The 27,419-nt window shown below is 43.1% G+C and overlaps 1 protein-coding gene across 1 annotated transcript in view; it reads left to right on the plus strand.

Moving 5' to 3' along the window:
* The window catches only part of LOC139406907 (tubulin tyrosine ligase-like family, member 7), a 209,828-nt gene that overhangs the window by 43,782 nt on the left and 138,627 nt on the right, over nucleotides 1–27,419 (plus strand). The window contains exons 8-10 of the mRNA XM_071150057.1: nucleotides 2,088–2,246; nucleotides 14,290–14,384; nucleotides 17,202–17,349. Of these exons, the coding sequence (XP_071006158.1) occupies nucleotides 2,088–2,246; nucleotides 14,290–14,384; nucleotides 17,202–17,349 (402 nt within the window). The remainder of the gene's footprint in view (nucleotides 1–2,087; nucleotides 2,247–14,289; nucleotides 14,385–17,201; nucleotides 17,350–27,419) is intronic.

Below are 27,419 nucleotides of genomic sequence, written 5' to 3' on the forward strand. Positions count from 1 at the left end.
CTCTGTGTACCCTCCGTTTATGGTGCCCATATTTGGACAGACACATGTCCATAGATGTTGTATAATAGTAAGTCACTAGGACTCTAACTCAACTTCCATGGACCTGTGTTTCTGTCCTAATATGTACACCGTATCGGCTAGTTAGTTACTTTATCCTCGGTACACGGGCTCAGCAAGACACTGGCCGTGCTCTTTGTTATCTTCTAGAGACTTTACTCTGTTCTGCCACCTACTACCTAATCTGCAATTCACATACTGTATTCTCTCACTGCCTGCTTCCTTTCAACCACCCTTCATATAGCTACAAATCTGACCATCTCAAATCTCTTTCACTCCCTGTCATGGACAGAGATGCTATTAAAAAGGCAGGATTCAAGCTTGAGAAATGTGCATGTGATTACATTTTTTGTGTAATTCTCTCGTTGACATAAATGCATCATGTATACAAAAGTTTGAGTTATGCGCTGGATTCTGAAGTTACTATAGGATTTGACCTGAAGATTTGACCTGAAGAATCGTGCCGGGGCTGGTCTAGTGCTGCCGCCCCTGGACAACATATGCCCCTGGAGGCAGCGGTTCGATCCCCCGTTTCTCCACTCACTTTCTGCACTGCCTCTCTCATCTATCTCTTCTTAAGATCTTCAGGTCAAATCCTATAGTAAATTCAGAATGTACAGTGCATTCGGAAAGTTTTCAAACAATAAACTAAATATATATATACACATATATATACATACACATATATAAAATATACACACACACATATATATATACATACATACATACATACATACACATATATATATATATATACACACACCCACACATAAATGCATATATATATATATATATATATATATATATATACACACCCACACATACATGCATATATATATATATATATATATATATATATAGTATATATATATATATAGTATATATATATTTATATATATATATATATATATATATATATATATATATATGCATTTATGTGTGGGTGTGTGTATATATATATATATGTGTATGTATGTATGTTTATATGTACATACAGACATATATATGTGTGTATATATGTATATTATATATATTATTGTGTGTTTGTATATATGTGTATGTATGTATGTATTTATGAATGTGTGTGTACATATATACATAATTTTTTATGTATGTATATATGTGTATGTGTTTATATATATATATATATATATATATATATATATATATATGCATACATACATGCATACATACATACATGTTTGAAAAATAATTAAAAATATATTTACCAAGAAGGTAACTGTATTGTAGGATTGTTTACTGATAAGTAGAGATTTTCTCCTCTCTGTCCAAAGTGGGCCAAATCTACCTGGTTTGAAAACACAAACATCTGGTGAAACACACAAACACATACCAGTCTCCAGCCTGGCGAATGACACAAGCCAATGTTACACTGGGCATCTCTTTACAGGGTACCTTTCTGCATCTCTCTCGTATACCCCCACTGCCTACATGAGATACACATAGACCTATCCTTCCTGCAGTACACACACCGCAGGCCGTCCCTGAAACACAGTCCGTCTCATGGGGAGCCCACGCCTGCCTCAGCCCTGATAAGAGAACACAGGGTCTGGTCTGTGCTGGGCCTGTTCTCTCTCTCTCTCTCTCTCTCTCTCTCTCTCTAAGACTAGCTTTAACTAATGTTACTCCTCACGTTGCTCTGTTCACTGCCTGCAGTCTTTTGTGTGTGTGTGTATCATGTTTATGTGTATCTTATGTGTGTGTGTTTGAGAGAGCAGGCAGTTATATCATCAATACATTTTTCATTTTCTTTACACATTAGATAATGTACGTAAAAATTATGTCTCAGACCTAGACAATGAATTAGATGTTTTTTAAATAATAATTCATAACAAAATTAACATGTTTACATCCGAGTTCTCTGCAGTGCAGACTTTAGATTCTGGCATACACCACTTAGAATGCAGGCCTAATATGTTTGAATGATTGTTGAATAATTAGAGGTAGAGGAAAGAGAAGAGGAGGTTTGTGTGGGTTGATAGTAAGATCCTATATGTGTATGTTAACAGGAACTGGTGGTGAAGACTCTGATAGTGGCTGAGCCCCACGTCCTCCATGCCTATCGCATGTGTCGCCCAGGACAGCCACCAGGGAGCGACAGTGTCTGCTTTGAGGTGCTGGGCTTTGACATCATCCTGGACCGCAAGCTCAAACCCTGGCTTCTGGAGGTATGCACTGAGACACGCATAAATGAACACACATTTTCAGATTTTTGTTGTTATTAAAAACATGGTTGGGGTCTTTGCCATTTTGATTCAGTTTGAACTCAGGAAGTGAACTGAAATTCCATTTCAGGAAAGGAGAATGACAATTTATTTTCAATGAGGATATTAGTAGTAGTAATTTACAATAATTGCTCCTTTTATTCTTGCTTCATTCTTTAAAGTTTGTTGAGCCCCTTTTAAAAAGCTCTTTAAAAAATTGGAGTTTAGTTAGATTGTTTATTTACATTGAAATGGAGTTGACACCAACCCTCATTGAAAATGAGCAAGCTTCCAGGTAGAATATTCCAGGCAGGTTATTGCACCATCATTGTAGAATTCCCTGAAAATGTTGAACTTTGGTATCTGGACCCAGTTCCCATCAGCTTTATATCTTCCTAATTCAAAACGCACAGCCGTGTGTTATTAAGTAACTATCATGGCTACTGCAAATGTACATTTTAATTTAGTCATATGTAGTGGAGAAGTGAAGTGTTATTTTTTATATTTTCATACTTGCTACTAATGCAGGCTAGTGAACATACAATTGACGTAGCTAGGAGTAATGATGTATCTTTCTGGTTGTGCCCGTCTCTCGGTCTGAGAGAGGAGAGGCACCCCTGTCTGTGGTGTTTCAAATGTCCGATAGTTTAACAACATGACAGCGGTGATAAACTGAAATAATGTGGCATCAGTGGGACAGCGAGAGTGACTACCTCACAGTGACTGCTATCATAAACACAGGCTGACTTTTCTTACACTCCACCCCGGTTTGTGAGTGGTGCGCAAACAGCTATACACACAGAAGCAAACAAATGGACACAATCACACACATACCCACACACATACACATTTTTTTTTTTCTATCTTCGTGGGGACCCTCCCCAAAAAATCTTTCAAAATCATATTTTCCCTAACCCCTGACCCTAACTCCTAAACCTAACCCCAGCGCCTAAACGTAACCCCTAACCCTAATTGTAACCCTAATTGTAACCTTAACCCTAAACCTAACCCTTAAGCTTAAACTGGAAAGTTGCAATAGGCCCGTGCAACCCAAGGTTTGATACCAGAATAAACAGAAACCCTCTAAATCCTAAACCTAACCCTTAAGCTTAAAATGTTCTTTGTCCTCGTGGGAAAATGTCCCCAATGTCAATATTGTGGTGAAATGGAAGAGGAAAGAATATTTAACTATTGTGACCTTGAAGAAATAGAAAATTAAACTAATTGTATCCTCTATTGCCCTTTTTACCACAATATATGCTTGCTCTTATTCCAGAAAGCCCACCAGATATACCTTGGCATGGCATTATGTGGCTGAGCGATGAGGAGAAACTGAAATGTTTTTTTGGCCATTGTGTATTTCCATTTGCGGAATATTAAGATAAAGCCTGTAATAAACGAACAAGGGTTACCTATAATTATATTATAAACATATTTAGTTTCTATGTACCAAGTGGCACAAGTGTATGTAGATTGTGTGCAGGCCTGTTTCCCACATGAATCTTTTCTTTGTGCCGGACTGGGTTCAAATGCTTTCTGTTAAATTGTTCTATATTTATATGTATATGTTATGTATGCCTGTAATGTAGGCATATTTTTTACAGCTCTAGGGATGTAATTATTGTTTGGATAACCTTATTTACTATTATGTACTGATTTTTATTTAACTTATTTAAAAATATATATAATATTACTCTATGCGATGCAAAATAATTATCACTGAATTATCACAGTGAATTATTGTGATGTTTGTTTATGTGTCAATTAATCCCATAAGGGATGGGCTGCTAACTGGCGATTTGACATGAACATTTCATTCACACACACACGACAGACAGACATACAGGTCAGGACTACAGTTTGACACAGTTCCGATTGGGAGCTTATAACTCCAGTCCAGGATTTCTATCTTCCCAATACTGATGTCAGGCAGTTAAAGCATGACCTAAATCAGTGGTCACCAACCTTTTCTGAGCCAAATTCACTTTCTGAGTCAAAATGCAGGCCAAAATGTACCTCTCAGATTTTTGTTTTAAACGTTGTTTAAAAAATGTAAGCCTATGCAACATTAACCTATTCAAAACAGTTCTGTAGCAATGACATTTGTGCAGTAGGCTCAATACATTATCACTATTCTTGAGTTGCCCTGCCAATGTTCTTCTCAGACCATTTTAAAATAATATGTCAAAACTTGAGGTATCACACTAGCAATAGATCATTTGTTGTATTACTCGTGAGGCATCCATTTAAATCATTTTACCGGACTGATGGTGCCTGCATCTGATGGTCAGTCTCAGTGGAGGGAGAGCGAGACCAGCGGCCTCTCACCGTCCCTCAGCTCTCCTTCCCTCCGCTTAGTGCTGACTGGCCAAAAAGGGGGCACCGTCTTCCAGCTAATGATGAAACTCGAGTCACACTCTAATTATTTCTGACTCATACACCAATTCATGTTGTTAATCGTATGACCAGAGAACGTGAAATATTCCTTGATATTAAAAAGACACAAGCAAGTCTATCGATACACTTTTTAGCACGAGTGGATAGGGAGAGGGCGTTTTATGGCGTATTAAATTGTTGAATGAAGTGTTGACAGTGCTGAATAAAGTCTTAAACATGAATTCACTAATAAAAATAGCAGTCTCTCTAGTCATGGTTTTTAAAGTTTTGAAATCTCACACCGTAGAGTCGACTATCAACTTCGCTTTGGGCTCGTGCAAGCTGCAGACCAATGACTGTATATACTGCCGACATGGTGATCGGAGCTATCTGATTGACCAGCGGTATACCTATAGGTGCACTTGATTTGGTCTCCAGGCTTGCTGGGTAGGGGGAGTTTGTACCTTCAGACACATGAAATGGTTAAAAATGGGAATACTACAACTACTCGGTGCGCAGGGCAGCTGAATCAAGTGCACCTATCGCAAACAGCGTGACACAAATAAAAAAAATAGGAACGCAAGCCTCTTTGGGCTTTTTACAGAAATGTTTGGTCGACCGATTGGCGACCACTGACCTAAATCCTTTAACCCAAAGTGCTGCACGCCATTTTCTTTCTCCTCTCACAAATCGACTCTAGGATGTGAAATGCCTCGGTGATAATTCTTTGTTTTCACTATTGTGTGAACCCAAAATATTATTTTCTCAATAGTAAAAGCTCCGCTCTTCCTGGGAGAGTCATGGTGGAACACAAATGTCATGTAACTAACTACCTGCTGTGTGTGTGTGTGTGTGTGTGTGTGTGTGTGTGTGTGTGTGTGTGTGTGTGTGTGTGTGTGTGTGTGTGTGTGTGTGTGTGTGTGTGTGTGTGTGTGTGTGTGTGTGTGTGTGTGTGTGTGTGTGTGTGTGTGTGTGTGTTGTTGAATGACAAAAGGACACAGAGTGAGGCGCTCTCAGTGACTGCTGATGCCTTTGCCATGTAAGTTTGGAGTTTGGAGCCGTGTGTGCGTGCATACTTTTGTGTTCATGCGTGTGTGTGTGTGTGAGTAGGCAAACAGCCGTGGATGCAGTTGTTACACTTCAGCAGTAATGATTCCCCCAGTGCAACTAGCAGCCCGCCTTAACTCTCATCAATTAACATCCTTGCCAGTTTCACGGCGTCCCCCCAAAAAAGGCTTCTCTTTCACGCTACATTTACAGCAACAATCATTTATTTCCAAAATTCAAGTGATTACTCAGGATACACTTGTGAGTGCAGAAACCCTCCCCAGCCCTCAGCGCGTATCCTACGAAGCCTGAAAATAACTTTAGTAGTTTTCTTTGCAGCTGCTTGGCTCATGGTAGTGGTTGTATGACTTTAGTAGTGAAGTAAATATTAGTTTACTCACCTGGAATTTGAACAATTTGCAAACCCTGTCCCTGTATCCCATCACCTCTGATACACATTTTTATTAAACTAAACATTACAACATTTTAGGGCAAATGTAATATTCTCCCCAGTCTATAACTGTCTAGTTTTCTTTTTAGATTCCCACACAGTAAAAATTATTGTGTGTGTGTGTGTGTGTGTGTGTGTGTTTGTGTACACTTGTGTGTGCGTGTGTGTATGTGTTCAACATAATCTAGGCAAGATTGTTTAACTGTGGAGACTTCATATCTCAGGTTACTTTATTGGTGTCAGCCCAGATTACATGGAGTCTCTATATGCTGTGCTTTTACTCTCCTGGTGTGTCTGTGTGAGCTGGTCCGGCGAGACTGACAGGCAAACTTAACCAGGAAATGAAACCTCAGGCCATGCCAATTCAGAGCATGTTGGCTTTAGAATCTGACCTGACGTTCATTACTTCTCTCTAGTCGGAATGGTGCTATGCCTTGATAAGGACAGCTCTGAGCCGGTGCAAGATATGACTGGGAAAACTACCTCAGTCCAGGGATGGGAGATGGCGCTGCACTCCTAATTATCTAATTATCCCAACTGACATGTCGAGAAGCTTGAAATACTGCTAGTTTTTAATGAAACGGCCTTGTTCGTCAGCATGCTAGGCTAGCTAATGCTATTAGCAGCCCATTGGATTCCATGAAAATGCGAGGCCTAGCGTTGTGGTGAGTAGCTATAGGAAGTTTTGAATCCAATGGGTTGCTTTAGCATTAGCTAGCCTAGCATGCTGACGACAAAAGCCATTTCATTAAAAACTAGCAGTATTTCAATCTTTTCGATGTGTCAGTTGGGATTATGGGATAATTAGGAGTACACTGCCATTGGATTGAGGTATGTTTTCCGAGCCATATCCTGCTCCGCACTGTCCTGATCATGGCATAGCACCGTTCCAACTAGAGAGAAGTATTGAACTTCTAGTCAGATTATTATGGCTACCTGAAAGGTAGATGGTATCATATTAAAGAAAATGTCAAATACGATTAGCTTTGCTGTGTGTGTGTGTGTGTATATGCGTGTATGTTTCATTCTGGGGGTGGGTTTCAAAAAAAGAACATGATTGCGTTTCACATCCTACAATTACGCTTGAAAAGGCGCCACACAGCTTTGACAAGGCATTCGCCATTGTGTGGCGTTGCAAACACCCTTGATTAGGGACACTTGCTCGTAGCTGAACAGACCCTCGGCAGTCTCGAGCTCCTGCGATTTCCCAATGAACGGACACAAAGGAAAATCAACTGAGCTTGAAAAATATTGAAAATAAGTGCTGATACTCAGAAAAGGGGACTGTACATTTGTACAAACACACACCTGCTCGATAATAACCAAAGCATTACTTCGGCATTGTGGCTGTAGAGTTGAAGATGGAGGAGAAAATGGAGAAGGCGGGAGGGAGAGATTCGAGGCGAACCAAAGCCACATCAGACGCAGAGCTCATTGTACTGAGCAGGGAGAGAAAGACAGGCTTTGTGCGATCCTTATCTTAATTCCTTGGGTTTTCAACACCGGTTATACCTCCTATTGACAGTCAAAACACCAGCATTACACAGGGAGAGACACACAAATGGTGTAACCCAAGAAACCTCACTTTCATTGACCCGCCTGGGTTGATGCACACACACAGTCATACATGCACACAAACGCACACAGACATGCACACGCAGGCAAACACGCACGCACACACACAGCATCTGCATCTCTTCGACAGCTTTTCATTCATCGCCATTCAACGCTCACCAACTGGTTAGACTGTTGTTGGCTTTCTAATCGTTTAGTAAGGGTTCATTTTGCACACATGCGAGAAAAGGAGGAAAAAATCTATGAAAATAATTAACGCTGGTGAGGTAAACTGGGGGCTTGTGAGGAAATAAAACCTCCACTGAAAAAAAATCTAACAGATACAAGCAAAGGTATCTTGGTATAGTGTCGAAAAGAAAAGGGTCAGAGAGAGAGAGAGAGAGTCATGCGGGATGATGCTTTTGCTCATTAGCTAAGTATTGCGGTGCGACACTGATATCATTCCCCCCATATCATTCCCCCAGGGCCCTCGCTTTCCCATTGTTTCTCAAGTCTTTCCAGGACCCCAGTCACACTAGAGATGTTAAGCCAGCATGACGAATAATGTCAAAAGCGGGCGACGGGAGAGAATATTCAGGGCGCACAGCGAGAGGGCGAAAGGGGAGAATATACATGCAAACTGTCCCGTTAAATTATTTGGCATGTCTATCCCACAGCCGGAGCGCCTGGGTGTGAGCATATTTATTGTTTAGGAATTATTAGTGGGTTTTCTCTGGCCGGGAACACTGGCCTGTGGACCACTCGTCGAGTTCGGCCCTCATTAAATCCTGTTTTGCTCTTTTTCTGTATGTGATCAAAAGAAAGACACCTGGTTTTCCAAATAAAAGGAACAACTGTTTGCAGCTAGCAGGAATAATTCCTGGGCTGGACTCCAAGTGGCAATCTATTACCTATATTTTGTGCAATACTTTTGACCAGAATGTTATGGGCCCTGGTAAGAAGTAGTGTATTATATCAGGAATAGGGTGCCGTTTGGGATGCAGTCCTGGAAGGTCACTGTGAGGATGACTCGAGTCTCGTGCCGCGGCATTGGTCTCCAGCGCCTCAAAGACATCAGGGAGCTCCTTAGGGCAGCCTCTGCATGTTTTGTGCATGCAGAACTCCTGTGTTTGTGTGTAGGGGTTACTCTGTCTCTCCAGGGTAGCCGCTGCGACCTGCTCTGATCTCTCCCATCATGAAACCCATGCTTTCATACTTCAGGAGGAGCTGGGAGGGACTTGACACTTGTGAAACATGCAGCAGACCCATAACAAAATGGGAGGTGGATAAAAATAAGAAAAAAAGCTCACGCACAAAAGTGTTTTGCCGCCTTTGTTGACGCGGCTGTCTGAAAGAGGTGGTGTGTGAGAATTTGAAAACACTCTCACGCCATATGTACACACACACATACACACACACACATAGTGATGAGTGATGTCACTGCTCTCCAATGTGAAGCGCACTCATTACAGGGTTTGTTTGTTGAAGGCTGCAGCGTAATTGCCCACCTCCCTCCTCCTCCTCCTCTCAGCCATCCCACCATTTCACCACCTCAGGGGCGTGTCGCAAGGAGTGATTGACAGCTAATGAGGCGGGCGTGCTTTGAGTCAAGCGTGCTGCTGGTGTTTGGGACGGGCGATAGCTCTGCCCCCCCCCCCCCCGGTGGTCAGACGAAGCTTGCTCTAACCCCCTCTCCGATTGTTTCAAGATGAGTTTGGTTCGCTTGTCCCTTCCTGAGAGCCTATATAACCAGACATCCTTTCTACTGCTAGGGGGGTGAGTGGAAATGATCTGCACTGGCGAGCGTAAACAAATACTGCAGCTCTTTTTAAGGCACGCACAAACACACACAAACAAACACACACTCGCTCGCTCTTTCTCTCACACACATACACACACTTTGATCTTCTGCTGTTATCCTCTATGCAGCGCGACGGCTACTTCCCCTCCTTGCCGCTGTGTCCAGTCCAAAGTTGTCTACATCAAAAGGCAGAAACATCCAACAGTGTCTATAAAATACAATACCCTAAAATACCTCAGTCTATTTTCATTTCAGAAAAGATTAAGTAGGTTGTAGTTAAATAAACTTTCATACAATTATATTTAATCTGTGGAGATAACTGGTTATTTTGAGCCTATTTATTATATGATATACTTTTTGTATTTATGGAGCTAAAAATACATATAAATGTAAGAATGTGAGGTGTAATATTTAGGGGATAAAGGAAACAGTGCCCTGCATACTATTTTTGTTAGAATAACTTCAACAAAGCTTTGAAATACACTTTGTTCCTTAAATATTCAAGGTGAATTCAGGGTGATTAAGAATTAATTGGCATGCTCCTTTTCCTCCTTTCAAGACATTTCCACCATCTTGATTTCCTTTCCAAGAATTCAAAAACATACATATAGTTGTACATATTTCATTATATTTGAGTTGCTTTGTCCTCGAATATATTGTATTAATATAAGTTATTGCACTGATTATATCCATTATTTTTGATTCCTGTAATATTTGAAATGTTTATGAATAATATGTACCTTCATGCCCCTGCCTATTTAATCTCCTATGGAACTCTAGATGGCAGTATTCACCTTCCAGCTGTATGGCTTCATAAGGGGTTTATTAAAGCGGCAATCAGCAGTTTGAACAATAACAAATCTAACTGGCCACTGCTGTTTTGGGAAAAACCTGATGAATAGGGCTAGAGAAATGTAACCACTCTAAAATTCATTGACATATCTATGGATGTAAGGACCATGATTATACAAATGATAGTTTTAACCATGTTTTGAGGTTATATAGTGTTTATTTACATTTACTTTGTTTACAAACATTGGAGTGAAACAAGCTTATATTTTGGGTTCTGATGGGTTACGACAGTTGAAATAAGCCCATGAGCCATTTGTTATATTCTTCAAGAATCGATGGGTACTTTTCGTTAAGTCCAAAAATGGATGGAGCAACTGCAGATTGCCCCTTTTAACGAAAAATTCCAACGATCCATGGGATCTGTCTGTCTCAATCCATAACCATGGCAAAACTAAGTTAGGTCATTTAAACTCTTTTTTTAAAAAACATGACTATTTCACAGAATAAGCATCAAATTAGGAATGTACAGGTCTGGTATATGGGCCAGTTGAAAACGAGCACCAGCATTTAGTAATTTATCATCAGGCTGCGATGGCAGCAACTGTGTGTGTGTCTGTGTTGTTTGCCTTGGACAAGCATGTGTACAAGCCATTCAAAACGGGTCGAGACAGGTAACTTTTTGTGAAGTGTTGGTCTGGTGAGTCCCAGGACCTTTAACATGCTCTGGACTGCTCCCACTGCCAGCTCAAGTTTCTCTGTCGGAATTAGCCATTATAAATGCCACAAAGGAATAAAACAGTAATTGAGAAGGCGGCGAAACCGGAGCCCCATTTAACCGGCCGACCAGCTGGATCACCGCTCTCCCTTTTTGCCTTTGTGCTGCAATAACAGTCCATTCTGGTGGCTGTTGAACTGCGCCGATATCCCTGAGTGTTTGAGGCCGTATCGGAGTTTGAGAAAGCCAGGGTTTGTATACACTAATGTAGGCATAATAAGGCGGGTTAATCTTACTGAGAGAGATTAATCACGACCGTGCATTTCAGTGTCTGCAGAGTATTTAAACACAAACACAATGGGAGTTGACCATGAGCACTGATTCATTGATCCATTAATACGTATATTATTATAGGGCTCTCTCTGCGCTATCCAATGCCCTTAAGGCCCTGCTCAGCTCACTGTGAGTCAGACAGCTATGTGGGGAGAATTTGTACTTTTTCTCTTATTTTTATTTCGACTGAACTGTCCAAAATCCATCCATCATATGAATTCGCTGGGTTGCTCTGTGCGCCCTTCTGTTTGTGCTTTAAGGCTAATAATCAGGATCATTATAGCACGAGTACATCAAAGTCGATTCAAACCAAATGGTTGATTCACGTGGGGCTAACCGCACGCAGAACGCCCGACCACAGAGCTACATTTTACATGTGCCTATAGAAACGTTGGCAGGTTACTTATGCATCAAAGACACGTATCCAGGTGCAAAAGAAAAAGAGAGAGACATTTTCCTGGGGTATGTAACTGATTCACTATGCACCTAGCTGACATTCACTCTGATCCCAACCTTTAAATTGGAAGAATTGAAATCGACCGGGGGAAAATAAATAAATAAAACGATGATATAAACATGTATGTTTTATTTGTTCTCGTTTGCTCTCTCACTCTCTTTAGTTGGATTGATATATTCAGCGTTGTCAATGCGAATTTGGGAAAACTCAAAGGGTAAAACGTATAATCTTTTGTTTTTATTGAACGCCTCTTGGAGCACGCGCTCTTTAAGCCCCTGACTGAGACACTTAAGGAAATCAGAGCAGGATTTTAGAGGCTGCAGGGGTTCATTAGACCCAGACTGGCCTGACTTCCTACCTCAGAGCAAGAGAAGAGGGAGAGAGAGGGAAGGAGATTGAAAGGGTTGAGAGAGAAGGAATTAAGGAGAGAAAAGCAACCAAGTGAAGGAGATCAACAGAGAGCGAGATTAAGAAAGAGAAAGAGCGAGTGTGTTATGCTGCCGGTCTCCCCGTGATAGATTGACACCACAAATCACACTGAAAAATTAGACAAACTGAGAAAAACGCAGCCGGGATTACCAATGGCAACTGCACTAACCATGCAGCATACAGTACATACCCCCATGCTCTCTTTGTGTGTGTCACACACTATGTGAGGGGCATATAAATGAAAATCACACTTTTCTCCCTTTCTCTTTCCCTTTCTATTCTGTTCTCTCTTCTGAAAGTGGGACATGAGGCTAAAATCTCCCAGGCACTGGGAAAAACATAGTTGACTGAGCGGGAGAGAACACTGGGATAGGAAAAGCTAAATGGCTGACACTGTAAATCTATGGCACCTTGTGTGAAGGGACAGCTCTCCGATGGTACTGTTGCCCGTCTGTGCTCAAAGGACCCAGGGGCAATGGGGGCATCAGGACCTGGTAGGGTTACGGCCGCTACAGTTTATTCATTGATTTAGCTCACTGTTGCCAACCCTAGCTACATTACGCTCAGTGGTGCATGGAGCCTAGGTTGTGATGTAAATATGATCTTACAGCAGCGCTCCCTAAGCCCTGGCACACATCAGCAAGCACCTTTGTGCTGGGGATTAGTGATTGACCGGCCAGGAGAGAAACGGCGAGTCTTGGTACCTAGGGAGCATTTCCAGTGTTTCTGTCTTGGGGCCATTTGCTGACGTAAATACAGTGTGTAGATTGAGCTTACTACAGGAAATAGAATTGAAATGAACTGACCCAGTGTGTGCACCTAGAGGTTTCCCTTCTTGTTTGTGTAAGTGGAGCATTATTGAAATGTCTGTGTGTGTGCATATGTGTTTTCTCAAACTAATCCTAAACTAATTACACCAAATGGTGGCAGTGCTGTGTGTATGAAAAGGTAAAGAGGTGGCGCGAATGTGTCACCGGGGGAGTAGTGTTATCTCGTTGTGACGCTCAAGGACTGAAACCTGATCCCGCCGTTAGCGCTGGCTGCGCCGCCGTCATTTGAACTCCCTTTTAGGCAGAATTCAATCAGTGTTCTCTCCTTGATATGCTGGCCCCTTTTTTGCCGCTCACAGAGAACTTTTGTCATGTCAGGTATAATAATGCTTGATATCTGAATCCGTCGCCCCGACTGACAACGTTTTTACCCTTTTTGAGAAAAGGGAGGCCATTCTTTATTTTGCAAGAATGAAAGGAATGATATAGGGCTTTTGTATGGAGCACTGTGAGTGAATCCTCTGAACGTTTTATCCCATTCATATGGCTTGTGCTGCTTGTACTGAGCTACTGTACTGTGTTATTGGGCTTGTTCGACATTGTAGTTGACATTACCGACGGACTGATCTACAAATCATCTACCATCATAAATAAATATTCCTTATTATTTGTAGTTCAGTCAGTCAGGCACAATTTACCCACAATGCTGCACAGGTTTGATGCTCTCAAACACGGAGAGATAAGAGCCTGTTTGTATTGGCTGGAGGTGCCAGTGTCCCATAGGACAAAGGGGGCAGTAGCATGCCATGGACCGAGCTACCGGTCGCTGTCATTGGCTCACAGCGACGGGGTCACGTATTTGGTGACAGCTGCCCCCCCCCCCCCCCTTCCCGGCCCCCACCAGACAGGATGTGGGCTAGGTCAAAGGTCACAGGACCAGGCTCTAAAGCGTCCTCCAACCAATAAACACTAACCCCCTCCCAAACATACACACACGTCCACCTCCCTCCTCACACTAGTCTCCCTAAAGTGCACTAGCACAGACCACATTGGAAATAAGTGTTGAAAAATGTTGCATAATCCATTCTCATAAGAAAAACAACATAAAGAGGGATGTTACAATGGTATCCTCTGGGCTTTGTACTTCATCCTCTGGGCAACTCTACAATATCTTAAGACAATAAATCAATCAAATCAATTCAAGTGTTGCCCATAAGTCATGTTTTTTCAAATTGTATTTCACTGTTGAATATTTTTAAAATGTGAATCTTTTCTCCCGCAGATCAATCGAGCGCCGAGCTTCGGGACCGATCAGAAGATTGATTACGACGTGAAGAAAGGGGTCTTGCTCAACGCACTGAAACTTCTCAACATCAGGTAGGCCTATAGATGCTGTGTAGCAGCAGCATTTCTACAATATCATCCGTACGGCCTCCCGAGGCCCATTATGAGTTCATCAAAAAGCATACGCTGAACTTTTGCATGGCCAAGGCTTTTGAATGTTTTAGATTTGTATTGATTCTCTTTATTTCACCACCAACATTTTCAATTCTTTGATGTGTGCACTATCTACCCCTCTTGTTATTCGTTGCAGATTGATTTCATTAGTATGCTTTGTTTACTAGGCTTCTGTATTTAGTTTTAACAACTGCTAAATCTGCAGTCCTTGTAAAAGTGGGTTACGTGCTGGATTGTTGGATGGCGAAAGAAAAGAGTTACAAAGCTTAGGCCCTCTCCATTGTTCTCTTTGTGCATTGTTCAATCGGGCGTTGTGTGTGTTGCTTAAAGTATGCTTTATAGTGTGTGCGTGTGTGTGTGTGTGTGTGCGCACAGAGTTTCCCCTATATTCCTTTAGTAGCGGTGGCCCACCCCTACTAAATTATTGCCACTTCTGCTAATTTTTTTTAACAATTAAATAAAAATGATGCTTTTAAATGGATAGTCGTTGGTTCAATGACAGGAAGTATATGGGAATCAAATAAAATATCAATTGTTTTATTTTTTATTGTCACGTACACATATATTGTTGATGTTATCGCGGGTGTAGAGAAATGCCTGTGTCTAGCTAGCTCCAACAGTACAGTAATACAAAACAATACACAGGAATCTCCAAAATAAAGAAATAGTAGAACGTCAGAGTCCAGAATATAAATATTTAGGTGTATGATGGTGTGTATAGAAATTATTGACAGTATATGAATAGCAAAGGTTGGTACAGCAGTAGTTATATAGGATGAACCTTGACTAGAATACAGTCTACACAGTTGAAGTGGGTAAAACATTATGTAAACATTATTAAAGTGACCAGTGTTCTATGACTATGTACATAGGGCAGCAGTCTCTAAGCTGCAGGGTTGAGTACCGGGTGGTAGCCGGATAGTAACTAAAGTTCAGGGCAAGTTACTGGGCGGAGGCCGGTTAGTGGTCACAATAGGTGTATGTGTACGTGTCTGTGCGTGTCTTTGTGTGTGTACATGTTTATGTGAGTGTGTGTGTGTGTGTACACGTTTGCGTGTGTGATTGTATCTATACTGACTAGTTGTGGTTGTGCTGTCCCCGGGCTGCCTTGAGTCTCTACACTGATTGATCATCCCAGACCTGACCTCCAGCTCTCTGCTCTCTCTGTGCCTCTCCATCACATGGCTAAATATAGTCCCCATACACTCCCCATAAACAACAAGGAATGCCACTACATTAGGACTTACACACTGGAGTGGATCAAATACACCCCTACAATAGATCTGTTTACACCACTGTGTCACAGTGATGCACAGTGATACACTGAACACAGCTCTATCCCAGTGCAGTACAATATAAATACCTTATCAGAAGAATTTCAAAAGATCTGTTTACAGCACTGTGTCACAGTGATACACTGAACGCAGCTCTAGGTCAGCCCAGTACAATATAAATTCCTTATCAGAAGAATTTCAAAAGATCTGTTTGGAAGCACTGTGATACACAGCGATACATTGAACGTAGCTCTAGGTCAGCCCAGTATAGTATAGTAAATCATTAGGAGAAAAAGCATTGTTTAACAGCTCTAGCGCAGTACAGTACCATTAATCCCTGATCAGAAACATTTGTTTCATTGCTGATGTTTACTGCATTCATAAAGACAAAAAGGGGAGATTTGATTAATACCCAACAAATAAAACTTGGCCTGGTGATAGAACATTGAAACAACGTCTGGCACCAGACAAACTGCGTATGTTCACTGAGTGAAAGAAACGTTGTTACATTTCTTTATATAGTTATACCTTACCTCTGTAAGGAGTGGGCCGTGGTGGCTGGGTGGGCTTGTGACTTGGTTCAATTGGAAAGATGTAGAGCTGTGCGATATGAAAGAAAATCTATATTGCCTAAATTGACGTGATAATGATAAATAGTGATATGTTTATAATTTTAACGTGCAGCAGTTTTTTTTTATTCTCCTTTAAACTACTACTACTAGTTTGATGGTTGTAGTCATCAATTGTCCCATAACAATCACTGATATTAGCAAACTTATTTCAAACTTCATATTTCTTCAGTATAGGCTACTTATTTTAATGAACAATATCAGCAAAATACCTGCGATAAGTGATCGGTATGGTCAGTATCGATAACTTTCGGTTTAGTCTCCGGCTCTAGAAAGGCGTCAGAAGACAATCCGTATCCCTCCGCCCAAATGAGCTAGGGCAGTTCCCGGGGAATCCAGGACACAGACTAACCCCAATGCCCACCACTGGGCACAATATTACATTTAAAGGGCCAGTGAGTTGCTGAAATATATTGCTCCCACTAGGTCAGAGAGTTAGGGCCATTGACTTCTTTATTAGGAATATGAAGAAAGTCAATGGTTCTGACTCCTTCCAACTTTGCTTTTTTCAAATGTTTTGAGCATTTGATTGGGCCTGTCAGGAGTGTGGGTTTGCACTTTTTGGATGATATTCATTCCATTACTCCAGGGCAAACTCAAGTGCAGCTATGGTTTTTGAAAGAACCCAGGTTTGGTACGTTCAGCATTCCACTTTTTGTGCTTCAATGCCAAAAGAGAGAGGCTGGGGGCTTTGCAAGATGAATCAAATTATACTTTAGAGAGTACGTAAATAAATAAAGGTAATGGAGGGAAGCTAAATGAGAGAGAGAAAGAAAGAGAAAGTTTGCTGTTCTCATTGTTTGTCTCTGCTGTGTTGTGGTTTCTTCTTTCAGAGCGAGCGACAAGAAGCGTAACCTGGCCCAGCAGAAGGCGGAGGCCCAGAGACGGCTCTACGGCCAGGGCTCCATGAAGAAGCTCTCGGCCGCCTCCTCCGAGGCAGAAAAACAGCGCCACACGCTGGAGCGGAGGAAAGAAGAACTGGTGCGTAAAAAAAACGACTCTTTACACATAATAATATATAATATAATATTTACCATTTAGCAGATTATGCACATTGATATTGAACACATATGGAGAGATCGACAGAAAGATGGATGAGATGTGTTAAAGGACAGTAGGCCTAAATAAAAACCTATGTCGGCATAGCCTTACCTGTGCCGGTGGCAGCGACCCGAACAAGAAAAACAATATTTGATAGAATGAGAGAAACTACTGCTCTTTCCTTGCCCTTGTCACTGTAAAAGTTTCAGTCGATAGCCTAACATTTCATTATACATGCGTTCGGAGTAGCCTGGATGAGGTTGTCACGTGTTCCAGAGCTAAGTGCCAGGTTTAAGTAGCTAGTGGGTTCTACCTCTTGATTAGTCCATTTCAACACTAGGCCTTTTGTGCTTTTCCGCTCTGTGCCTCTGACTTCATTAGTCCGATTCTAAATAGAGAAAAGTGTCATTCCTTCACTCATTGTTATTCAGATAGAGGTGCATGGGGGGAATTCAAACCCAAGTTACTTCCACATTATTCAATTTTTGTGTATTCTGACCTTGAACCTACGCATGGGGAAAAGCCAGTGCCAGCAAGGTACCCATTGGGGTGGATATCAAATAAATGGAGGTATGGCGTAGGTGTATACAGATATGCCATATTCTGACCTTGACTTAATTCCCTAGTAATTCCACCATCTTTACACAAGTGGAAACCATGAATAAGGTTGAGCACCTGTCGGTTTCAAGTGAAAAAACATCTACTATTTATATTCGGATAGAAATCCGATAGAAATAATACCATTCTCCAAACACTGTAATTTATAAATTGATAAGAGCTAGGTAAATGAGTAATCGGTTTGGAGAAGGTGATTGTGAATACAAATAGCAGTTGTTTTAGATGATTTTGCCTTATGATCGCTGGAGATTGAAGTGAAACAAGTCATATGGAAGCGAGCTGAAAATCATGTCAACATTTCAGCCCCTTTTCCACAGTGAAGTAGGCTATAAATAGCTGTGCCGTTATTCTGAAATTTACAGTGCCTTCATAAATTATTCACACCGCTTGATTTACTCCACATTTTGCTGTGTCACAATATCCCATAATGACAAAGTGAAAACCCATTATTTTGCAAATGTATTGAAAATTAAATGCAGAAAATATCAAATTTACATAAGTATTCACACCCCTAAGTCAATAGATGTTAGAATCACTTTTGGCAGCGGTTAAAGCTGTGAGTCTTTCTGGGTAAGTCTCTAAGAGCTTTGCACACCTGGATTGTACAATATTTTCCCATGTATTATTTTCAAAATGCTTCAAGCTCTGTCAAATTGGTTGTTGATCATTGCTAGTCAGCCATTTTCAAGTCTTGCCCTAGATTTTAAAGCAGATCAGCCACTAAGGAACATTCACTGTCTTCTTGGTAAGCAACTCCAGTACAGATTTGGCCTTTTTTTAGGCTATTGTCCTGCTGAAATGTGAATACATCTCCCAGTATTTGGTGGAAAGAAGACTGAACCAGGTTTTCCTCTAGGATTTTTCCTGTGCTTAGCTCCATTCCATTTCTTTTTATCCTGAAAAACAGTCCTTAATGGTTACAAACATACCCATCACATGATGCAGCCACCAATATTCTTTAAAATATGGAGAGAGGTACTCAGTAATGTATTGGATTGGATTTGCCCCAAACATAACACTTTGTATTCAGAACAAAATGTGAATTGCTTTGCCACATGTTTTGCATTACTTTAGTGCCTTACATTACTTTAGTGCCTTGTTTGCAAATAGGATGCATGTTTTGGAATATTTTTATTCTGTACAGGCCTCCTTCTTTTTACTCTATCAATTAGGTTAGTATTGTGGAGTAACTACAATTTGTTGATCCATTCTCAGTTTTCTGCTATCACAGCCATTAAACTCTGTAACTTTTTTAATGTCACAGTTGGCCCCCTGAGCGTTTTCCTTCCTCTCGGGCAACTGAGGAAGGATGCCTGTATCTTTGTAGTGACTGGGTGTATTGATACAGCATCCAAAGTGTAATTAATAACTTCACCATGCTCAAAGGGATATTCAATGTCTGCTTTTCTTTTTTCTTTTTTTTTAACCCATCTACCAATAGGTGCCCTTCTTTGTGAGGCATTGGAAAACCTCCCTGGTCTTTGTGGTTGAATCTGTGTTTGAAATTCACTGCTCGACTGAGGGACCTTACAGATAATTGTATGTATGGGGTACAGAGATGAGGTAGTCATAAAAAAATCACATTGACAACTATTATGGCACACAGAGTGAGTCCATGCAACCCATTATGTGACTTGTTAAGCACATTTTTACTCCTGAACATAGGCTTGCCATAACAAAGTGGTTGAATACTTTTTGACTTGAGACATTTCATCTTTTAAATTTGTATTAATTTGAAACAATTTTGAAAAACATAATTCCACTATGACATTATGGGGTATTGTGTGTGTAGGCCAGTGAAAAGAAACATCTAAATTTGATCCATTTTAAATTCAGGCTGTAACTAAAAGAAATGTGGAAGAAGTCAAGGGGTGTGAATACTGTCTCAAAGCACTGTAATTGTATGTCCTAATAATTTCCGGGGATGAAATTTGGAGACCCAAGCGATAGACTGTAGTGCTGAACCTACCGAGTTGATTTATGCGCTTTACAATGTTTTAATTGTATGACCGGGCTTTTCAAAAAATGTTCAACAATTTGTATCATGTTAAATATTAGCTACTATTGGGAGCCACGGTCAGTAATACCCACGTACATTTAGAACTGTCACTTTAGTGTTACTCTCCTTCAATTTGTAGCCTACATTTTGCAATATTCTGTTCTGTTAACCTTTCTTTCCTCTGTTACGTCCGTGTAGTTCTTGTTGAGAGTTGCTAGCAATACTGGATTATATTAGGCTAACGTGTGTATTCATTTAGAACATGTAGCCTATTTGAATCATAATGGAACTCTGTTCCAGGTAGAAGCTCAAACCTGGAGCCTGGGGCACGGTTCACGACGACTGGACCATTTGTTATTACAGTTCCATGATTAGTGAGGAATAGAGTAGATTTATAGGACTATTATTATTATTCATTATTAATTCATTATTAAGTATTATTATTATATTACCCTATTGTGCACTTTTCTCACCTTCCAATATTTAATGGATTGAACTTGAATATGGCAACTTTCAGGATGAATCAAACCACTGTATTTGTGATTCATCAATATATTTTGTTTATATATATATTACAATATCAGAGTATTTTCCATCTACCAATTGGTGCTGAAACAGAGACGAATATGCATATATGTAATGTATTTCATTGATCCCTAATATTTTGAACCCGTCTGTCACGCCCTGACCATAGAGAGCCATTGTTTCTCTATGGTATAGTAGTCAGTGAATAGGAGTTGATCTAGTATTTCTATGTCTATGTTGTGTTCTAGTTGCTTTTTCTATGTTGGTGTTTTGTATGATTCCCAATTAGAGGCAGCTAATCGTTGTCTCTAATTGGGGATCATATTTAAGTCGTTATTTTTCCCACCTTTGTTTGAGGGATCTTGTTTATGTGTAGTTGCCTGTTAGCACTTCATTGACTTCACGTTTCATTCTTTCTTTGTTTTTTGTGCGTTTCACTAAATAAATATGTGGAAACCATATCACGCAGCACCTTGGTCCGATGATTCTAACGACGATCGTGACAGAAGATCCCACCAAACCAGGACCAAGCAGCGTGTTCACCAGGTGAAGGGGTTTTGGACATGGGAAGAAGTCATGTGAGGATGCGAAACCCTTCCTTGGCGGCAGATGGAAGTTAATATGGCTGGGGGCAGTTTTTAGTAGCTTGGATGAATAAGATGCCCAGAGTAAACTGCCTGCTACTCAGTCCCAGTTTCTAATATATGCATATTGTTACGGCTTTCTTCGGTAGAAGGGGAGTCGGACCAAAATGCAGCGTGGTATTTTTGATACATGTTTAATGAAGACAAAAAATGAACAATACAAAAACAACAAACGGAACGTGAAAACCTATACAGCCTATCTGGTGACAACAAACACAGAGACAGGAACAATCACCCACGAAACACTCAAAGAATATGGCTGCCTAAATATGGTTCCCAATCAGAGACAACGATAAACACCTGCCTCTGATTGAGAACCACTCTAGACAGCCATAGACTATGCTAGATAACCCTACTAAGCCACAAACCCAATACCTAACAAAATCCCAGGACAAAACACATCACATACAAAATGCCACACAAAATGCCACCCATGCCACACCCTGGCCTGACCAAATAAATGAAGATAAACACAAAATACTTCGACCAGGGCGTGACAGAACCCCCCCCTAAGGTGCGGACTCCCGGACGCACATCAAAACAATAGGGAGGGTCCGGGTGGGCGTCTGTCCATGGTGGCGGCTCCGGCGCGGGACGTGGACCCCACTCTATCAATGTCTTAGTCCCTCCTCCTCGCGTCCTAGGATAGTCCACCCTCGCCGCCGACCATGGCCTAGTAGTCCTCACCCAGAATCCCACTGGACTGAGGGGCAGCTTGGGACTGAGGGGCAGCTCGGGACTGAGGCAGCTCGGGACTGAGGGGCAGCTCGGGACTGAGGGGAAGCTCGGGACTGAGGGGAAGCTCGGGACTGAGGGGAAGCTCGGGACTGAGGGGAAGCCCGGCACTGAGGGGAAGCCCGGCACTGAGGGGAAGCCCGGCACTGAGGGGAAGCCCGGCACTGAGGGGAAGCCCAGCACTGATGGGAAGCCCAGCACTGAGGGGAAGCCCAGGGAGAGTGTGGCAGAGTCAGGGTTCAGACCTGAGCCAACTCCCCCTGTTTATCGTGAGGAGCCAAGGAGGAGACCAGAACCAGAGCCTGTGTTGGAGGTGAGCGAAGCAGAGACTGTGAAGGAGTTAATGGGGAAATTGGAGGAGAGAGTTATGAGGGAGTTGCTGTGTTGGTGCTTTAGGTACGGAATTCGCCCGACTGAGCGTGTCGGGGATTTGATGGCACCTGGGTCAGCGCTCCATTCTCGTCCTGAGGTGCGTGTTAGTCGGCTGGTGAAGATTGTGCCAGCCTCACGCACTAGGCCTCCTGTGCACCTCCCTAGCCTTGCACGTCCTGTGCCAGCCTTGCTCTCAAGCTCTCCAGTACGCCTTCATGGTCCGGTCCATCCTGTGCCACCTCCACACACCAGTCCTCCGGTGACAGCTCCCCGCACCAGGCTTCCTGTGCGTGTTCTCGGCCCAGTACCACCAGTGCCAGCACCACGCACCAGGCCTTCAGTGCGCCTCGCCTGTTCAGCGCTGCCAGAGCCTTTCTCCTCTCCAGTGCTGCCGGAGTCTCCCGCCTGTTTAGCGCTGTTGGAGCCTTTCTCCTCTCCAGCGCTGCCGGAGTCTCCCGCCTGTTCAGCGCAGTCAGAGCCTTCCTCCTCCCCAGCGCTGCCGGAGTCTCCCGCCTGTCTAGCGCTGCCAGAGCCTTCCTCTACAGCGCTGCCGGAGTCTCCCGCCTGTTCAGAACAGTCAGAGCCTTCCTCCTCTCCAGCGCTGCCGGAGTCTCCCGCCTGTTTAGCGCTGCCAGAGCCTTCCTCCTCTCCAGCGCTGCCGGAGTCTCCTGCCTGTTCAGCGCAGCCAGAGCTGCCAGTCTGCATGGAGCAGCCAGAGCTGTCAGTCTACATGGAGCAGCCAGAGCTGCCAGTCTGCATGGAGCAGCCAGAGCTGCCAGTCTGCATGGAGCAGCCAGAGCTGCCAGTCGGCAAGGAGCTGCCAGTCTGCAAGGAGCTGCCAGTCTGCATGGAGCAGCCAGAGCTGCCAGTCTGCATGGAGCAGCCAGAGCTGCCAGTCTGCATGGAGCAGCCAGAGCTGCCAGTCTGCATGGAGCAGCCAGAGCTGCCAGTCTGCATGGAGCAGCCAGAGCTGCCAGTCGGCCAGAATCTTCCAGATCCGCTATTCAGCCAGGATCCGCCAGTCAGCCAGAATCTTCCAGATCCGTCATTCAGCCAGGATCCGCCAGTCAAGTCTGAAATGTGGCAAAAGGTCGCAAAGTTCAAGGGGGCCGAATACTTTCGCAAGGCACTGTACGTGTTTAATGAAGACAAAAAATGAACAATACAAAAACAACAAACGGAACGTGAAAACCTATACAGCCTATCTGGTGACAACAAACACAGAGACAGGAACAATCACCCACGAAACACTCAAAGAATATGGCTGCCTAAATATGGTTCTCAATCAGAGGTAACGATAAACACCTGCCTCTGATTGAGAACCACTCTAGACAGCCATAGACTATGCTAGATAACCCTACTAAGCCACAAACCCAATACCTAACAAAACCCCAGGACAAAACACACCACATACAAAAACCCATGCCACACCCTGGCCTGACCAAATAAATGAAGATAAACACAAAATACTTCGACCAGGGCGTGACACATATTAATAGTATATTAGGATAGAAAACACTCTGAAGTTTCTAAAACTGTTTGAATGATGTCTGTGAGTATAACAGAACTCATATGACAGGCAAAAACCTGAGAAAGAATCCAACCAGGAAGTGGGAAATCTGAGGTTTGGTCGTTTTTCAACTCATTCCCTATTGAAGATACAGTGGGATATTGGTCATGTTGCACTTCCTAAGGCTTCCACTAGATGTCAACAGTCTTGAGGCTTCTACTGTAAAGGAGGGGCTCATAAGGGCTCTTTGAGTCAGTGGTCTGGCAGAGTGCCACAAGCTCGTGACGCTCGTTTATGTGAGAGGTAGCTCGCATTCCATTGCTTTTCTGCAGTCAAAGAATTCTCCTGTTGGAACATTATTGAAGATTTATGTTAAAAACATCCTAAATATTGATTCTATACATCGTTTGACATGTTTCTACAGACTGTAACGGAACTTTTTGACATTTTGTCTGCTCCTAGTGAACGCGCTTCGTGACTTTGGATTTGTTTACAAGACGCGCTAACAAAAGTAGCTATTTGAACATAAATTATGGACATTATTGAGCAAAACAAACATTTATTGTGGAACTGAGATTCCTGAGAGTGCATTCTGATGAAGATCATCAAAGGTAAGTGAATATTTATAATGTTATTTCTGACTTCTGTTGACTGCACAATATGGCGGATCTCTTTTTGGCTTGTTTGGTCTCTGAGCGCCGTACTCAGATTATTGCATGGTTTGCATTTTCCGTAAAGCTTTTTTGAAATCTGACACAGCGGTTGCATTAAGGAGAAGTGTATCTAAAGTTCCATGCATAACACTTGTATTTTCATCAACATTTATTATGAGAATTTCTGTAAATTGATGTGGCTCTCTGCAAGATCACCGGATGTTTTTGGAACTACTGAACATAACTCGCCAATGTATACTGAGATTGTTTTATATAAATTTAAACTTTATCGAACAAAACATACATGTATTGTGTAACATGAAGTCCTATGAGTGTCACGTGATGAAGATCATCAAAGGTTAGTGATTCATTCTATCGCTATTTCTGATTTTTGTGACTCCTCTCTTTGGCTGGAAAAATGGCTGTGTTTTTCTGTGGCTTGGCTCTGACCTAGCATAATCGTTTGTGGTGCTTTCGCCGTAAACCCTATTTGAAATTGGACACTTTGGTGGGATTAACAAGAAGTGTATCTTTAAAATGGTGTGAAATACTTCTTTGTTTGAGGAATTTGAATTATGGGATTTCTGTTGTTTTGAATTTGGCGCCCTGCACTTTCACTGGCTGTTGTCATATCGATCCCATTAGCGGGATCTCAGCCCTTAAGGATGGAGGACAACCCCAATATCTTTTTTTGGGGGGTGGCACAAGGGGTAGTCTGTCGAGCCGAGGAGAGTGCCAGAGCCTGAATGGTAAACTCTGGAGGAGCGTATCGTGAAGACCACAGCCACAGAAACCCCAAGATTTTTTTGGGAGGGGGGCAGATGAAGCTGGTGGCTGAGCCGCGGGAAGAGCCAGGGTCTGTTAAGGAGGCAATGGAGAAGTTGGGAGAGAAAGAGATGAGAGAGATGTTGTGCAAGTGTGTTCTGCTCAACATCCGACCAGAGGATCCGGTTAGCAGGCTGGTGCAACCTTTCCTGGCTCCACGCTTCTGGCCTTCAGTGTGCCTCCCCAGTCCGGTACGTCCTGTGTCTCCTCCTCGCACTCGCCCTGAAGTGCGTGTCCCCAGTCCGGTAAGTCCTGTGCCTCCTCCCTGCACTCGCCCTGCAGTGCGTGTCACCAGTCGCCACCTGTTGCGGCCCCACGCACCAGGCCTCCAGTGCGCCTCCCCAGTCTGGCACTTCCTGTGCCTGCACCCCGGGCTCGCCCTAAGGTGCCTGTCACCAGTCCGGTGCCACCTGAGCCGGCTCCACGCATTAGGCCTCCAGTGCGCCTTTCCAGTCCGGTGCGTCCTGTGTCTGCTCCTTGCGCTCGCCCTGAGGTGCGTGTCACCAGTCCGTTGCCACCTGTTGCGGCCCCACGCACCAGGCCTCCAGTGCGCCTCCCCAGTCTGGCACGTCCTGTGCCTGCACCCCGCACTCGCCCTGAAGTGCGTGTCACCAGTCCAGCGCCACCTGTGCCGGCTCCACGCACTAGGCCTCCAGTGCGCCTTCCCAGTCCGGTGCGTCCTCTGCCTGCTCGTCGCGCTCGCCCTGAGGTGCGTGTCACCAGTCCAGTGCCACCTCTGCCGGCCCCACGCACCAGGCGTCCTGTGATGGTCCCCAGTCCAGAGCTTCCGGCGACGGTCCCCAGTCCAGAGCTTCCGGCGACGGTCCCCAGTCCAGAGCTTCCGGCGACGGTTCACAGTCCAGAGCTTCCGGCGACGGTCCACAGTCCAGAGCTTCCGGCGACGGTTCCCAGTCCAGAGCTTCCGGCGACTGTTCCCAGTCTGGAATCTTCGGCAACGGTTCCCGGTCCGGAATCTCCGGCGACGGTTCCCGGTCCGGAATCTCCGGCGACGGTTCCCGGTCCGGAATCTCCGGCGACGGTTCCCGGTCCGGAATCTCCGGCGACGGTTCCCGGTCCGGAATCTCCGGCGACGGTCCCCGGTCCGGAGCTTCCAAACATGGCGTACAGTCCAGCTCCATGGCAGGAGCTCTCCTCTGCTCCGATTCCCAGTCCAGACACGGCGTCCAGTCCCGCTCCATGGTTTGCTGAGTGTGAAATGAATATACAACTAGTCATTGACAATTGTGTGCAGTTTGGAGTTTGTGACAGCAACTGTCAGTTTATGACAGTATTATAGATTATAGATTATGATCGTCTATGTAGAAGAACCCTTTATCTTCTAATGACTTTTATGTAGCTTGTGAGCTGCATAGAGATACATGTGTGTTCGTAAGAGTCTCAGCTTTTCATAGATATATTTGAATAGTGTGTAGCTCAAACCATTCGGACTCTACAGACGTTCTTAAATAAAAAAGACTCTGCCCTGGGCCACTTTGGGATCCGCCATTGTCTCACAAACACATCTCTAGCTCATCACCCATTAATCACACAGACTAATGGTTGGTACCAATGATTGCAGAAGAAATAGACAAAACCAATGGTACCTTGACGTCTGTAGCTCAAACACACAATCTTTAAAAGACGATAGATGTCCAAAATCACGCCAGCACAATGGTGGGACTCATTGGGTTAACGGTTGCTTCAAGTGGAAATTACATTGAATTTGCACCATTTTAATCTTATTCAAATCTGTTCATATACACCCTCAGAAAGAATGTCCATTTTCTTTTGTGTGTGATAAGTGAACATGTAGATATCCAAATGTTAATGTTTTCATACATTCATAGAATGTTTGGAAATGACGTAGAGTCAGGTATTTGTGAAAATTCCATAGTAATATGAATGTGAAAGACATGCATTTGAGCAATTAATAGACACTGCACTCAATAAAAACTCAGTCTTGTCCAGATCCAGATCCGGACTCTGCGCCATAACCAATCACAGCTAGAGTAGGCCTATTATACCAATAGGCAATGCCATACGAGAATGTGCCATTCACGTTGATGTTGCACTGTACTGGACTGTGTTTACAGGCAGCAGAACAGCACAACTTTGTTTGGATCATTGTT

Source organism: Oncorhynchus clarkii, chromosome 4 (genome assembly GCF_045791955.1).
Source record: "Oncorhynchus clarkii lewisi isolate Uvic-CL-2024 chromosome 4, UVic_Ocla_1.0, whole genome shotgun sequence".
NCBI lineage: Eukaryota > Metazoa > Chordata > Actinopteri > Salmoniformes > Salmonidae > Oncorhynchus > Oncorhynchus clarkii.